Here is an 18152-nt window from a genome sequence, read left to right as displayed (position 1 = left end):
CACAGTGGTGGGGCTTGAACCAGCACCCTTCTGATCACTAGTCCAGTACCTTAACCACTCAGCCCCATTTTCTTTAAATATTAATATATTTAATATAAAAATTATACACACCGATTAGGCATAACAATATGACCACCTTCCTAATATTGTGTTGGTCCCCATTTTGCTGCCCCATACACAACAAACTGTGATGCTCTGTGTATTCTGACACCTTTCTATCAGAACCAGCATGAACTTCTTCAGCAGTTTGAGCTACAGTAGCTTGTCGCCGGTTTACCACTGTTCCTTCCTTGGACCACTTTTGATAGACACTTGATAGAACACCCCACAAGAGCTGCAGTTTTGGAGATGCACTGACCCAGTCGTCTAGCCATCACAATTTGATCCTTGTCAAACTCGCTCAGATCCTCACGCTCGCCCATTTTTCCTGCTTCTAACATCAACTTTGAGAATAAAATGTTCACTTACTGCCTAATATATCCCCCCCACTAACAGGTGTCGTGATGAAGAGATAATCAGTGTTATTCACTTCACCTGTCAGTGCTCATAATGTTATGCCTGGTCGGTGTATGTAATCATCTTATTCTTAATATTTCATACATTAAAACTATAATATATAATCTGTACTGTAGAGCCATAACATATCATTTTGTAAACACATCTTTTCAATCTCTGTGTCTTTAAATGCTGGAGCAACTTGTTTGTTTACATTTTTACTTAGAAACTTAATTTTATTCATGGAAACATAAGGGTCTTGAGTACAAGAGTTACAATGTGAATAATTATGATGCTAAAATAGTCAACACGAACTATTCTAAGTTATAGGGGCGGCACGGTGGCTCAGTGGGTAGCACTGTCGCCTCACAGCAAGAAGGTCCTGGGTTCGATCCCCAGGTCGCGCGGTCTGGGTCTTTTCAGTGTGGAGTTTGCATGTTCTCCCCTTGTCTGTGTTCCTCCCACAGTCCAAAGACATGCATTCAGGTGAATTGGAGATACAAAAATGTCCATGATATTTAGTTTGATATAACCTTGTGAACTGATGAATGAGTACTTGTGTAATGAGTAACTACCGTTCCTGTCATGAATGTAACCAAAGTGTAAAACATGACATTTAAATATTAATCTAAAATTCACCTATACTTTTACAAATATGCTGCAGTTAAATAATATCATTTTGGACCCATTTGTTATTTAATGGGCATAAAGAGTTTTGTCAGACAGGTTATGAGTGACTATAATTAAATGATCCCTGTTTGTAATAATAGCACCACATAATCAAGGTAACCAATAGAAGAAAATTGCTCTGATCAGAACAATACACACCAAATTAATATCATTTAAAAGGTTAATAATGAGCTTTATTTATCATATACACCGACCAGGCATAACATTCTGAGCACTGACAGGTGAAGTGAATAACACTGATTATCTCTTCATCACGACACCTGTTAGTGGGGGGGATATATTAGGCAGCAAGTGACATTTTGTCCTCAAAGTTGATGTTAGAAGCAGCAAAAATGGGCGAGCGTGAGGATCTGAGCGAGTTTGACGAGGGCCAGATTGTGATGGCTAGACGACTGGGTCAGAGCATCTCCAAAACTGCAGCTCTTGTGGGGTGTGTGCAGTGCTTGTCTGCAGTGGTCAGTATCTATCAAAAGTGGTCCAAAGAAGGAACAGCGGTAAACCGGCGACAGGGTCATGGGCGACCAAGGCTCATTGATTCACGTGTGGTTCGATCCAACAGACGAGCTACTGTAGCTCAAACGGCTGAAGATGTTAATGCTGGTTCTGATAGAAAGGTGTCAGAATACACAGTGTGTCACAGTTTGTTGCTTAAGGGGCAGCAAAAGGGGGACCAACACAACATTAGAAAGGTGGTTATAATGTTATGCCTGATCGGTGTATACAGATATACCTGTACAGTACAATGAAATTCTTTATAATCATATCCCAGCTTGTTTGAAAGCTGTAGTCAGAGCACAGTGTCAGTCATTGTATGGCGTTTCTGGAGCCGGGAGGGTTAAACCCACAGCTCTGTTATCTGTTATCGCCCACCTCTCTGTAGGGAGAATGAAAGTGGAGTCCAGTGTTGTTAACTGCATGTTAGACCTCACGTCCAGCTGGGCTCCATTGTTTGTCCTGGTAAATGATTTGCTGTTCTGTCATTTCAGCTCAACAAGCAGTATGTTAGTGGAAGACATGTAAGCATCTCTATGTATTTTGTGACGTGCTGAACGATATATGCGTTTGCACCCACGCTAGCAGCATTGCAGCATCATCACTGAGGCTGTTTGTTCTGTATTTTTATTTTGCGGTGCTGTACGTTACACTTGTTCTGTGCTTGTGTTCTCGGTGGAGCATGCAGGTCTGCTGGGCTGCTGTTACTGTCACTCTTACGTCTGTTATTAGCGTGATGGCTCGTTACTTATTTAGTAAATCCTCCCTGCGCTAACTGTGGTGTAAGGTGTCGACTACAGCGTGTCACTTTCCACAGTGTTTGATCAGATCAAAATGGCAGAGTAAACACAACATGAGAAACGATCCTGCTGATGGAATCGAGTTTCAGGCTTGTTTACATTAAGGTTGGGGTCGCCATGTTTAATTAGGGCTGGTATACAGTAGACCCTTGAGTTACGAACAGTTTACCATACGAACAAATTTCGGATTACGAACCGAAATTTGTGAAACACGTGACGTCACGAACAATTCAATATTAAAATGGCATCAAAGAAGGTGCAGAGGAAGCGCAGTGCTGAGAAAATTAACAAATCTATTACATTTGTTTATAATTACTCCTGCCAGTAGGTGTCACTGTGTATCAGACAGAGGGGACAGTGAGTAATAGAGAAGAAGGAATTCAGCTCAGTAAAGTATTCTTTCTTTTGTGCAATTACACCTACAAAATACAATACTACTGAAATAAAGAAGGAAATAATAGAGAAATATGAGAGTTATTGTTGTTTCTGGTAGATACATTTTATATAAAAAGAAGGAAATGTATTATGGTGTATGATACAGCACATGTACTGTACTGAAATGTGATGTGTGTTTATGTACAGTACTACTGTGTATTGTTGTTTATTATTGTTTATTACAGGAAAGTCTATTCTATAATTTAAGATATAAGGGAAAATAAACTTGTATTTATAACAAAAAGAGCATTTAAGACATTAGAAAGGTTAGATAAGGGGGGGTTTTGGAGGTCTGGCACGGATTAATTCTATTTACATTATTTCTTATGAGAAAAATAGGTTTAACTAACGAAAATTTTGACTTAAGAACAGCCCTTCAGAACCAATTTTAATTCGTAAGTCATGGGTCGACTGTATTCGATATTACTTTTCCGACGATACTGAAAATGACCATATTCGTTATATCGAGTATGCCTATGATACACAGGTTACTATTTTAGAATGTTTAAAACAGCACAAAAGCACTGTGCAGCATGAGCGATAACAAAAAGTCAGAAACGACTCTTTTCAAACAAATCATTCATTGGAATCGAATCAGGGAGCTGTGCTCTTATCTATGGTAAAGATTCGTTCGTTCGTTTTGCTCGCTCTGTTTCATTACGGTGTCGTGCGTAAAAAACTCCATGAATCAGTGCGCATGTGTTTCAGAGATTCAGTCCTAATTCAGGCCTTGAAAAACAGCTGTATGAACCAATCAGAGCTTCCGAATTCAGATTTTGGGCGAAATTACAGTTGTTCCTCTAATCCAAAGCAAGATATGCTAATTGTCTTATTTCTCCAATGTGTGTCATTTAGGTGAGCTGGCAATGAAAACTCTCTCTTTATTGGATGTAGAGATATAAGTGACAGTTTAGATAACGTATTACCAGTTTCAGCTTTTTACTGCGAAGGTCGAGAGAATAAATGATCAGTTGGATATGGATGTATATATTCTGGAAACATGAAGGGAAACATTTACAAACAAGTTGATTATGTCCCTGGAATGGAACAACACACGGATATAGATTAGGTCTAAATTTGAAGAAGAGAAGATCAGGTAAGCAGAGGTTATGATTTTATACTGCTGTGTGGTCGATCTTGGTCACAGTGCTGTTGTTTAACGTGCGCTTTCATTTTGCAATGATAGCAAAGCATTATTAAATATTGAACACAATATTGTCACTCAGAATTAAGGTGCCTCAGTAGAAGCATTTTAAGGGATCTAAGAATTTAGACACGCCCTCTTCTCTGGAGTGTAGTATGATGTAAGATGCATCTATGTAGAGAGATCACCAGGTTTTCAGACAGGCTCAGTGTATGTCATGGAATATCCTGCTGCAGCTATGATTTCCAGGTTGTCCATGCCTCCTTTGTTGTGGTTGTAGTCCAGGATGACGTCCTCCTGTTCTCACAGGACTGCAATACTGCAGTAAAACTGTAGTATTGTGGGTTTGATGAGACGACTCTCATCTCTCCCCCCTGTCACGAGGAGTGTAGGGGGAGCTCAGACTTGCTCTTTTTAACTGTGCCATCCGTGGGGATTTTCCTCTCTGGGGGCAGCGTGACATTGTGCCCCTACAGTTCATCACATCATATACAGCCCACATCTCCTGGTTCTTCTCCGAGCCTCCACTGTTTTTCTGTGGCTGTGACGGGCAATATTCTGGGCATCTACATGTCCTGTGGGCCCTGCGGTCATTCTGATGTCATTTTGTTCTGCCGTTCTGCCCTGGTTGTCATATGGTGACAAGAACCATGTTATTAAATCTCTCTCGTTCAGCTTGGGGGATTTTCTCTTCATCTCTGGATTGTTCTGTTTCTTCTTGTGTGTGTGTGTGTGTGTGTGTGTGTTGTGTTTACATTTTCTAAATTTAGGGTCACGCTAAAAAGTACCAAATGTCAAGTTGGTTACCCATTCATCTATTAATTCATCTACTCATTCATGTACCCATTATTGTACCCATTCATGTACTCATTCATCTACTCGTTCATCTACTCATTCATCTACTCGTTCATCTACTCATTCATGTACCCATTCATCTACTCATTCATGTACCCATTCATCTACTCATTCATGTACCCAATCATCTACTCATTCATGTACCCATTCATCTACTCATTCATGTACCCATTCATCTACTCATTCATGTACCCGTTCATCTACTCATTCATGTACCCGTTCATCTACTCATTCATCTACTCGTTCATCTACTCATTCATCTACTCGTTCATCTACTCATTCATGTACCCATTCATCTACTCATTCATGTACCCATTCATCTACTCATTCATGTACCCAATCATCTACTCATTCATGTACCCATTCATCTACTCATTCATGTACCCATTCATCTACTCATTCATGTACCCATTCATCTACTCATTCATGTACCCATTCATCTACTCATTCATGTACCCATTCATGTACCCATTCATCTACTCATTCATGTACCCATTCATCTACTCATTCATGTACCCATTCATCTACCAATTTATGTATATATTCATGTACCCATTTGTGTACCCATTCATCTAGCCATGTATGTATCCATTCATGTATCCATACTTGTACCCATTCATCTACTCATTCATGTACCCATTCATGTATCCATACTTGTACCCATGCTTGTACCCATTCATCTACTCATTCATGTACCCAATCATCTACTCATTCATGTACCCATTCATCTACTCATTCATGTACCCATTCATCTACTCATTCATGTACCCGTTCATCTACTCATTCATGTACCCGTTCATCTACTCATTCATCTACTCGTTCATCTACTCATTCATCTACTCGTTCATCTACTCATTCATGTACCCATTCATCTACTCATTCATGTACCCATTCATCTACTCATTCATGTACCCAATCATCTACTCATTCATGTACCCATTCATCTACTCATTCATGTACCCATTCATCTACTCATTCATGTACCCATTCATCTACTCATTCATGTACCCATTCATGTACCCATTCATCTACTCATTCATGTACCCATTCATCTACTCATTCATGTACCCATTCATCTACTCATTCATGTACCCATTCATGTACCCATTCATCTACTCATTCATGTACCCATTCATCTACTCATTCATGTACCCATTCATCTACCAATTTATGTATATATTCATGTACCCATTTGTGTACCCATTCATCTAGCCATGTATGTATCCATTCATGTATCCATACTTGTACCCATTCATCTACTCATTCATGTACCCATTCATGTATCCATACTTGTACCCATGCTTGTACCCATTCATCTACTCATTCATCTACTTATTCATCTACCCATTTATGTACCCATTCCTCTACCAATGCTTGTAGCCATTCATTTACTCATTCATCTACCCATTCATCTACTCATTCTTGAACTCATTCATGTACCCATTTATGTACCCATTCATCTACCAATTTGTGTACCCAATTATTTGTGTACCCAATTATCTAGCCATTCATGTACCCATGAACTCATTTATGTACCCATTTATCTACTCATTCATGTACCCGTTCATCTACTCATCCATGTACCCGTTCATCTACTCATCCATGTACCCGTTCATCTACTCATCCATGTACCCAATCATCTACCCATTCATGTACCCATTTAGGTACCCATTCATGTACCCATTCATGTTCCCATTCATCTGTTCATTCTTGCACACATTCATGTACCAATTTATGTACCCATCTATGTACCTAAATATGTACCCATTTATATACCCAATTATTGAATTTTTTTTATGGAGCTGATCAGAAGGACAGTTGGTGGATCTCTGAAGTAAATTTAGTTAGAATTTAATACACCAGTAAAACTGATTGGGACGGAGCCTTTATGATCCAAACCCAGAGTTCCTTCAGCGCTTCAGAGTCTTGTACATCGTTGTGGAGGAGTTGTGGTCGGCTCTTCTCTGCAGATTTGTTATAATTTGATTACGTTGGAGGGTTTTCGAGTGTGAAGTGCCCACTTAAGGTCTTTCCACAGAATCTCAGTGGGATTTAAGTCAGGACTTGAATCTCATTGACTCGGCCACAACAGAACCTTCATTTTTGTTTCATTATCGAATTATGACGAATCATCCGGTTCCTGCAGAGGTGAAGCTCCCGTACTGTCCTTACTGGGTGTGTTATTACACACGCACCCAGTGATTCTGGGGTAACCGGACACACCGAGACCCTGACTAAGATAAAGCGGTGTGATACATGAGAATATCATTAAATCATATATACTGTATATATATACAGTATATATATATATATATACAGTGTATCACAAAAGTGAGTACACCCCTCACATTTCTGCAGATATTTAAGTATATCTTTTCATGGGACAACACTGACAAAATGACACTTTGACACAATGAAAAGTAGTCTGTGTGCAGCTTATATAACAGTGTAAATTTATTCTTCCCTCAAAATAACTCAATATACAGCCATTAATGTCTAAACCACCGGCAACAAAAGTGAGTACACCCCTAAGAGACTACACCCCTAAATGTCCAAATTGAGCACTGCTTGTCATTTTCCCTCCAAAATGTCATGTGATTTGTTAGTGTTACTAGGTCTCAGGTGTGCATAGGGAGCAGGTGTGTTCAATTTAGTAGTACAGCTCTCACACTCTCTCATACTGGTCACTGAAAGTTCCAACATGGCACCTCATGGCAAAGAACTCTCTGAGGATCTTAAAAGACGAATTGTTGCACTACATGAAGATGGCCAAGGCTACAAGAAGATTGCCAACACCCTGAAACTGAGCTGCAGCACAGTGGCCAAGATCATCCAGCGTTTTAAAAGAGCAGGGTCCACTCAGAACAGACCTCGCGTCGGTCGTCCAAAGAAGCTGAGTGCACGTGCTCAGCGTCACATCCAACTGCTGTCTTTGAAAGATAGGCGCAGGAGTGCTGTCAGCATTGCTGCAGAGATTGAAAAGGTGGGGGGTCAGCCTGTCAGTGCTCAGACCATACGCCGCACACTACATCAAATTGGTCTGCATGGCTGTCACCCCAGAAGGAAGCCTCTTCTGAAGTCTCTACACAAGAAAGCCCGCAAACAGTTTGCTGAAGACATGTCAACAAAGGACATGGATTACTGGAACCATGTCCTATGGTCTGAGGAGACCAAGATTAATTTGTTTGGTTCAGATGGTCTCAAGCATGTGTGGCGGCAATCAGGTGAGGAGTACAAAGATAAGTGTGTCATGCCTACAGTCAAGCATGGTGGTGGGAATGCCATGGTCTGGGGCTGCATGGGTGCAGCAGGTGTTGTGGAGTTACATTTCATTGAGGGACACATGAACTCCAATATGTACTGTGAAATACTGAAGCAGAGCATGATCCCCTCCCTCCGGAAACTAGGTCGCAGGGCAGTGTTCCAGCATGATAATGACCCCAAACACACCTCTAAGACGACCACTGCTTTATTGAAGAGGCTGAGGGTAAAGGTGATGGACTGGCCAAGCATGTCTCCAGACCTAAACCCAATAGAACATCTTTGGGGCATCCTCAAGCGGAAGGTGGAGGAGTGCAAAGTCTCGAATATCCGCCAGCTCCGTGATGTCGTCATGGAGGAGTGGAAAAGCATTCCAGTGGCAACCTGTGAAGCCCTGGTAAACTCCATGCCCAGGAGAGTTAAGGCAGTTCTGGGAAATAATGGTGGCCACACAAAATATTGACACTTCAGGAACTTTCACTAAGGGGTGTACTCACTTTTGTTGCCGGTGGTTTAGACATTAATGGCTGTATATTGAGTTATTTTGAGGGAAGAATAAATTTACACTGTTATATAAGCTGCACACAGACTACTTTTCATTGTGTCAAAGTGTCATTTTGTCAGTGTTGTCCCATGAAAAGATATACTTAAATATCTGCAGAAATGTCAGGGGTGTACTCACTTTTGTGATACACTGTATATATATATATATATATATATATACACACACACACTAATCAGCCATAACATTAAAACCACCTCCTTGTTTCTACACTCACTGTCCATTTTATCAGCTCCACTTACCATATAGAAGCACTTTGTAGTTCTACAATTACTGACTGTAGTCCATCTGCTTCTCTGCATGCTTAGTTAGCCCCCTTTTCACCCTGTTCTTCAATGGTCAGGACCCCCACAGGACCACCACAGAGCAGGTATTATTTAGGTGGTGGATCATTCTCAGCACTGCAGTGACACTGACATGGTGGTGGTGTGTTAGTGTGTGTTGTGCTGGTATGAGTGGATCAGACACAGCAGCGCTGCTGGAGTTTTTAAATACCATGTTCACTCACTGTCCACTCTATTAGACACTCCTATCTAGTTGGTCCACCTCGTAGATGTAAAGTCAGAGACGATCGCTCATCTATTGCTGCTGTTTGAGTCGGTCATCTTCTAGACCTTCATCAGTGGTCACAGGATGCTGCCCATGGGGCGCTGTTGGCTGAATATATTTTTGGTTGGTGGACTATTCTCAGTCCAGCAGTGACAGTGAGGTGTTTAAAAACTCCAGCAGCGCTGCTGTGTCTGATCCACTCATACCAGCACAACACACACTAACACACCACCACCATGTCAGTGTCACTGCAGTGCTGAGAATGATCCACCACCTAAATAATACCTGCTCTGTGGTGGTCCTGTGGGGGGTCCTGACCATTGAAGAACAGCATGAAAGGGGGCTAACAAAGCATGCAGAGAAACAGATGGACTACAGTCAGTAATTGTAGAACTACAAAGTGCTTCTATATGGTAAGTGGAGCTGATAAAATGGACAGTGAGTGTAGAAACAAGGAGGTGGTTTTAATGTTATGGCTGATCAGTATTAATTAGGTAGGCAGTGAGTGTAAAAGACAAAGACTTTTCTTATGGGTCTTTATGCATAATAATAATAATTAGAACAATAATAATAAGAATAGTAACGTGGAGGACAGATTAAAACACCCTAAGATCCTGTAGTTCCCACCATAATGTGGTCACCATTCTGCCCAGTGGTTCCCACATCAATTATAATCTTTAAACCTTAATTAAGTTCCTAACGAAGAAGCACGGCACAAATTGAAAAGGCAGCGTCAGGGTCGTTGTCGCTCTGACTTCGTGTCTGACGGAACAAATTAGTCATCAGGACCCAGCCTGGGGTTACAGCGCAGACTAAAGCGAGACTGACGGCCTGTATTTAGACCTCCATTATAACTTATAACATCTATTTAATACTTAAACCCTGCGGTGAATGGAGGTGCGGTGCTGTGGGCTCAGAACCCATCCTGTGCTTATTGTTCGGTGATTGTTGCTTATACAATAGATTGATTTGAGGTAGCAGCAGAGCTTTTTCTTGACGTGCAGGGGTTCTCGTTTAATATTTATGGGGTTTCGAGCTGCACAGAACGACATTTAGAGTTAAATGGTGCTTTGGAAAGGTAAAACGTTCAAGGATATTTGATTGGATAGAGAATGAGTGTAATTACGTTGATATACATTACTTTCCTAATATTGTGTTGGTCCCCATTTTTGCTGCCAAAACAGCCCTGACCCGTCGAGGCATGTACTCCACTAGACCCCTGAAGATGTGCTGTGGTATCTTGCACCAAGTTGTCAGCAGCAGATCCTTTAACTCCTGTAAGTTGTGAGGTGGAGCCTCCGTGGATCGAACTTGTTTGTCCAGCACGTCCCACAGATGCTCAATCGGATCGAGATCTGGGGAATTTGGAGGCCAATTCAACACCTCAAACTGGTTGATGTGCTCCTCAAACCGTTCCTGAACCATTTTAGCTTTGTGGCAGGGCGCCACAGTTATCAGGGAATACCGTCTCCATGAAAGGGTGCTTAGGTAGGTGGTACGTGTCAAAGTAACATATTTATATTATATTTTAAGCATTTAGCAGACATTTTTATCCAAAGCGACTTACACTACAGCTACAGTATACAGTCTAAGCAACCGAGGGTTAAGAGCCTTGCTTAAGGGCCCAACAGTGGCAACCTGTCAGTCATGTGGCTTGAACCAGCGACCTTTTGATTACTAGTCCAGTACCTTAACCACTAGGATACAACATCCACATGGATCGAACATCACCCAAAGCATCAAACTGCCTCCGCTGGCTTGCTTTCTTCCCAGTGGTCATAATGTTATGCCTAGTCTGTGCATATTCAATTCTTTATCAACTACACTGGCTACCTGTCTCACTTTATATTCAAATTAAAGTACCGCTAACATACAAATCCCTCAATGATCTGGCCCCAATTTATCTATCAGAACTTTTACACCCCTCTTTACACCCCTGTTCTCCTGCACCGTCTCTTAGATCCTCGGTCTCTTTGTCTGATCCAAAATTTAGATTCGTTCCTGTTGGTGGCAGATCATTCAGCGTTATGGGACCCAAGCTGTGGAACGCATTACCACAAACTCTCCACCTCTGCTTTTAATTTTCTTCTTTTAATACTCAGTTTAACACATATGGAGAGTCTTCGTTTCTTACACTCACTAATTAATATCTTCTCTAATAACAAGATCATGAATGTAAACCAATGAGATTCTGACTGAAATCCCACTGAGGTGCTGTGATAAGACCCTAAGTGGGCACTTCACGCTCGAAAACCCTCCAACGTCATCGAATTATAACAATACTGCACAGAAGAGCCGACCACAACTCCTCCACAACGATGTACGAGACTCATTACACGTGTTCACAAGTGTTAGATTGCAGTTGTTAGTTCTAAGGGTGGCACAATCATTATTAGATTAGATTGGGTCTAAAAGGTCTCAGATCTGGGTTTGGATCATAAAGGCTCTGTCCCATTTAGTCTTACTGGTGTATTAAATTCTTCCTTTAACTTTGTTCAATCGTAATTGATCTGTGCTACAGATACAGAAAGTAAAAACCTGAATAAATGAATTAAGAAGCGTAAAGGTGAACGTGTGCTTCCAGGACGGCGTCCTGCCTCATCCAGCCGTTTTCTGTGTGGAATGAATGAGAATGTTGAGCAGGACCAGTCGACCTTGATTCTAAATAGAACATGGGATAGAATCGTATTGATGTGCATCGAGGCTGCGTACGGTTTCACTTTTAATAGGAACATTGATTGTGTATAATAGGAAGTGTATGGTGTGTATACACCAAGATGATGATACAGGCCTGAATGCTTGACCTTTACAGTGAGATGTGATGAGAGACAGAAAACTGTACCATATATTAATTAATCACGTATTAGTCTGAAGGAACAATGTTATTCAGACAGGAAGGTGATATAAATGTACATTTTTGTATTTAAATAAAGGAACCCAACAGCTTACAGTACAGTCCAGGCAATTATGAGTTCAAATCTATTAGTTTAACCACTTAGCCACCACATCTCAGGTCTCTTCCTAATTTTTGTACAGTGTACAAACCATGCAAACATATTTCAGAAGAATTCACACAGAGCTAAACACAATTATTCACTGATTTGTTCAATTTAGAGCAGAAACTTCACCTACTGGCATGTTTTTGGTGATGCTAGAAAACCCGAGAACCCCAAGGAAACCCAAACAGACGAGAACGCAAGAAACTTTGTACAAACAGATAGAGAGACAAGGTACCCACCCGCTTCCCTGGAACCCTGATTCACAGGACGACAGTGATGAGCACCCACTGTCAGCTGCAGCACCCTGCTGAATGAAACGAAGACGCAGTAGGTCTAAGCTTGTAGATAGACAGAAGGATGGATGAACAGATAGACAGACAGGTAAATAGATGGGCGAATAGACAGACAGACAAATGGAAATATATACAGACAGATAGATGGGCAGACAGACAGACAGATGGAAAGATATAAAGACAAATAGGCGGGCAGACAGACAGACAGATAGATGGATAGATAGACGGACAAACAGGTAGATAGATAGATAGATAGATAGATAGATAGATAGATAGATAGATAGATAGATAGATAGATAGATAGATAGATAGATAGATAGATGGGCGAACAGACAGACAGATGGAAAGATATACAAACAAATAGACGGGCGGACAGACAGACAGACATATAGACAGATAGACAGAAAGATAGACACAGAAAAATAGATTGAGACTGACAGACAGACAGAAAGACATATAGTCAGACTATATGTCTTTCTGTCTATCTATCTGAGAATGACAGACAGACATATAGACAGATAGATAGACAGACAGATAGATCTAGATAGACGGACAGACAGCTATAGATAGATAGATTAGATAGATAGATAGATAGATAGATAGATAGATAGATAGATAGATAGATAGATAGATAGATAGATAGATAGATAGATACTAACCAGGGTCCTTACACAGCTTTGAAGACCCCGCCCCCTTTTTAGTCCAGTCTTTTCCCACACAGCAGACATAGTGGCCAATTTTGTCTGCTGTAGGCACTGCAAATCGTGCCTGCTATGGGCGCCCAGCCGACCGGTAGCAGAGCTGAGATTCAAAATCGGAGAAGATAAATTGTCTGCATCGACCTGCTCCTGTGTTGTGTGTTCGTGTTTTTAAATAAATGTTTGTCAGCTTGTGATGAATCGATAGCTTGTGCAGTCCGTGTTACCGCCTTATTGTGTTTCCGAGTGCCGCCGGACCCACCACAACCCTGAACCAGGATGAAGCAGTGGGTGAAAATGCATGGATAATAATGAATGATTTAGGGAGTAACATGGATGAACACTTTTTGTAACGGTTTACTCTTCAGAAACAGAGAGTTGAACCTTTAGGTTGAAGCGGAATGAGTCCCTGCTGGTTTTTTGTTGCTTTTCGGCACGTGCAGCATGTTTATCCCCACCCCCCCCCCCCCCCCCGAATGTCTCGCCTCCCTCCGGACACGGACGATGCTCTTGACTGAAATGCTCTGTTCGTGCAGTGTCGCTAATCAAAGCTTCGTCGTTCGCTGACCGCGGCATGTCGGCATGTGGGTTCAGGGCCGTTGTGAGCGCCGGGGCTGATTTGTGGGAGGAAGGAGGATGATTTCACAGTGGGCTGCTGATGCTGTGCAGGGTTTTTTTCTGTCCTGTCAGAGATGCTGGGGAGGCTGAGCCACCCGCCGTCTCACTCACGTGTGTGTGTGTGTGTGTGTGTGTGACAGGGCCGACTGAGCAAAGACCAGAGGTGGGGTGGAGGGCTTCTCTCCAGAAACCAGTCCCTTGAGGAGGAGTTTGAGCGTGCTAAAGCAGCCGTGGAGGTGAGACACGTCTTCACATGACTGTGGTGTAAACACGGGTGTAACAGTACGTTTACGTTTACAGAATTTAGCTGTTATGACTGAAAGGGAGCAATTGAGGGTTTTGGGCCTTTCTCAGGGGTCCAACAGTGGCATATTGCTGGTGGTGGGCTTGAACCATCAACCCTCTGATTTCTAGTCCAGTAACTTAACCACTGAGCTACCACCGGTCCTTTTACAGTTTACTAATATATTTAATAGTACATTATTAAAATACTGGAAGTATGTGGACACCTGACCATGAGCTTGTTGAACCACCCATTGCTATGACCTTCATTCTTCTGGAAAGGCTTCAGGATTGTGCCTGTGGGAATTTCTGCCCATGTATTTAAAAAAAAGCGTGTGTGGTCAGGTACTGATGTCTGACAAAATAATCTGGCTCAATAATTTGAGTTTCTTTTAATGGGGTGAAGGACATGGTGGTCAGATCATGTCTTTATGAGTCACACTGGAATGTGTCAAGGGATATAGATATTTTAGTCCAGTCTTTTTCCACACAGCAGACATAGTGGCCAATTTTGTCTGCTGTAGGAACTGCAAATCATGTCTTTATGAGTGGAGTCATGCTGGAACGTGAAATGTTAAGGGCCCAAAACTGTCGCCACAGCGTTGAAATGATATCATTTCTGACTGATTTTATACAACACAGAAACTCAGTATTTAGAAAGGGTGTCCACATACTTTTGGTCATATAGTATGTAGTATGTCTTACTAGCTTTAAAAACACAAATCTGCAAAAAAAACGTCTGTATCATTTCTCATGGCTGACAGCACAGTACTGAGCGTCGTCCACATTCCAGCGGTCATTTATTAATAATGACCTCGACTGTCTGTTACCTTTACATGTACTTACACTGAACGATGGATCTCAGCCGTGATCAGCACAGACACACCGAGTGTAATTCACTTCCTAACACTATTATTAACACTGATCACACTGACCACAATGTTGAATCACAGAATCTTTTTAGACCACTGAATCTTTTTTTGATTACTGCAAAAACTCTTCAAATTCATCGTGAATGGTCCTTACACATTGTGGCCTAGTAACAGAAGACCTGCAGTCGCATTACTAATTCCATAGTGTGCTGAGGGGTGCCAAATAAAATACTGTATGTATTCATTAATCAAAATTAAATTAAATTAAATAGCAAAAAAAATCCACATTAATTAATAAAAATACAATGTATATTAATTACTAAAACTAATTTTAAATTAATTGACGGAAAAATTATCAAAATTAATTAATAACATTAAAATCTAAATTGATTAATAAATAAATAAATAATAATCTAAATAAATATTTTATCTACACAAAATTTTAATTCATTAATAAAAATACAATTTAAATAATGATCAGAATAAAATAATAAAAACTAAATCTAAATAAATTAATTTAATTATTACTTTAATTAAAATAACTAAAAACCGAATATAAATTAAATAATAAAAATAATCTACATTAATTAATGATAACAAAATCTAAATCAAATAATAAAAACAGAATATAAATTTATTAATAAAAACAAAATTAAAACTAATTAATAAAAACTAAATCTAAATTAATTAATAAAAATAAAATCTAAATTAATGAATGAACAGAATTGTAATTAATTAATAAAACAAAAACAAAATGTAAATTCATAAACACACATTTTTAATTTATTAATAAGAATAAAATGTAAATTATATACTAAAAGCGAATATTTAATTAATTAAGGAATTAAATAAACTCATAAAAACCAAAATCTAAATTAAATAATTAAAACAAAATATAAATTACTGAATAAAAACAGAATCCAAATTAATAAATGAAAACATAATTTAAAATAATAATTAAAAACAAAAACTAAATTAAATAACAAAAAACAGAATAAAAAACCAGTCTGAATTAATTTAAAAAGATATTCTACATTAATAAACAGAATGTTCATTAATTAATAAAACAAAATAAAAATAAATTCAAAGACAATATACAGTGTATCACAAAAGTGAGTACACCCCTCACATTTCTGCAGATATTTAAGTATATCTTTTCATGGGACAACACTGACAAAATGACACTTTGACACAATGAAAAGTAGTCTGTGTGCAGCTTATATAACAGTAAATTTATTCTTCCCTCAAAATAACTCAATATACAGCCATTAATGTCTAAACCACCGGCAACAAAAGTGAGTACACCCCTTAGTGAAAGTTCCTGAAGTGTCAATATTTTGTGTGGCCACCATTATTTCCCAGAACTGCCTTAACTCTCCTGGGCATGGAGTTTACCAGAGCTTCACAGGTTGCCACTGGAATGCTTTTCCACTCCTCCATGACGACATCACGGAGCTGGCGGATATTCGAGACTTTGCACTCCTCCACCTTCCGCTTGAGGATGCCCCAAAGATGTTCTGTTGGGTTTAGGTCTGGAGACATGCTTGGCCAGTCCATCACCTTTACCCTCAGCCTCTTCAATAAAGCAGTGGTCGTCTTAGAGGTGTGTTTGGGGTCATTATCATGCTGGAACACTGCCCTGCTACCCAGTTTCCGGAGGGAGGGGATCATGCTCTGCTTCAGTATTTCACAGTACATATTGGAGTTCATGTGTCCCTCAATGAAATGTAACTCCCCAACACCTGCTGCACTCATGCAGCCCCAGACCATGGCATTCCCACCACCATGCTTGACTGTAGGCATGACACACTTATTTTTGTACTCCTCACCTGATTGCCGCCACACATGCTTGAGACCATCTGAACCAAACAAATTAATCTTGGTCTCATCAGACCATAGGACATGGTTCCAGTAATCCATGTCCTTTGTTGACATGTCTTCAGCAAACTGTTTGCGGGCTTTCTTGTGTAGAGACTTCAGAAGAGGCTTCCTTCTGGGGTGACAGCCATGCAGACCAATTTGATGTAGTGTGCGGCGTATGGTCTGAGCACTGACAGGCTGACCGCCCACCTTTTTAATCTCTGCAGCAATGCTGACAGCACTCCTGCGCCTATCTTTCAAAGACAGCAGTTGGATGTGACGCTGAGCACGTGCACTCAGCTTCTTTGGACGACCAACGCGAGGTCTGTTCTGAGTGGACCCTGCTCTTCTTTTAAAACACTGGATGATCTTGGCCACTGTGCTGCAGCTCAGTTTCAGGGTGTTGGCAATCTTCTTGTAGCCTTGGCCATCTTCATGTAGCGCAACAATTCGTCTTTTAAGATCCTCAGAGAGTTCTTTGCCATGAGGTGCCATGTTGGAACTTTCAGTGACCAGTATGAGAGAGTGTGAGAGCTGTACTACTAAATTGAACACACCTGCTCCCTATGCACACCTGAGACCTAGTAACACTAACAAATCACATGACATTTTGGAGGGAAAATGACAAGCAGTGCTCAATTTGGACATTTAGGGGTGTAGTCTCTTAGGGGTGTACTCACTTTTGTTGCCGGTGGTTTAGACATTAATGGCTGTATATTGAGTTATTTTGAGGGAAGAATAAATTTACACTGTTATATAAGCTGCACACAGACTACTTTTCATTGTGTCAAAGTGTCATTTTGTCAGTGTTGTCCCATGAAAAGATATACTTAAATATCTGCAGAAATGTGAGGGGTGTACTCACTTTTGTGATACACTGTATATATATATATATATATATATATATATACTGTATATACAGTATATTAGGGCTGTCGAAGTTAACGCGATAATAACGCATTAATGTGATCTCAATTTAACGCGATTAAAAAAAATAGTGCCGTTAACGCAAATTCTATTGGCCCTGCGAGTCATCCGTAGTTCATGTTGAGACTTGACGGCATCTCTCATTAAGACAGCGTTTCTCAAAGTGTGGGGCGCGCGCGTCTGACTGGAAGAATCAACGTTTTAACGTCGGACTTGCCACCGTTTGTTTCATTTGCGGTTTGTTAACATAATGTAACCGAGCGTCGTAGTGATGCACTCGCTTAATAAAGAAATAAATACACGCTATATTCACAAATTGT

General features: G+C 40.4%; 2 protein-coding genes across 2 annotated transcripts in view; one reads left to right on the top strand and one right to left on the bottom strand.

The window, feature by feature from the left end:
* Window positions 1-18152, bottom strand: part of LOC134316703 (zinc finger protein ZFP2-like) — a 445247-nt gene that overhangs the window by 328675 nt on the left and 98420 nt on the right. The window lies entirely within an intron of this gene.
* Window positions 1-18152, top strand: part of pex5la (peroxisomal biogenesis factor 5-like a) — a 61606-nt gene that overhangs the window by 20869 nt on the left and 22585 nt on the right. Inside the window, exons 7-8 of the mRNA XM_062997268.1 lie at window positions 2172-2201; window positions 14032-14127. Coding sequence (XP_062853338.1) covers window positions 2172-2201; window positions 14032-14127 — 126 coding nt within the window. The remainder of the gene's footprint in view (window positions 1-2171; window positions 2202-14031; window positions 14128-18152) is intronic.

The sequence above is a fragment of the Trichomycterus rosablanca genome, chromosome 6 (assembly GCF_030014385.1).
Source record: "Trichomycterus rosablanca isolate fTriRos1 chromosome 6, fTriRos1.hap1, whole genome shotgun sequence".
Classification (NCBI taxonomy): Eukaryota; Metazoa; Chordata; class Actinopteri; order Siluriformes; family Trichomycteridae; genus Trichomycterus; species Trichomycterus rosablanca.
This window is presented reverse-complemented; position numbering and strand designations above follow the sequence as displayed.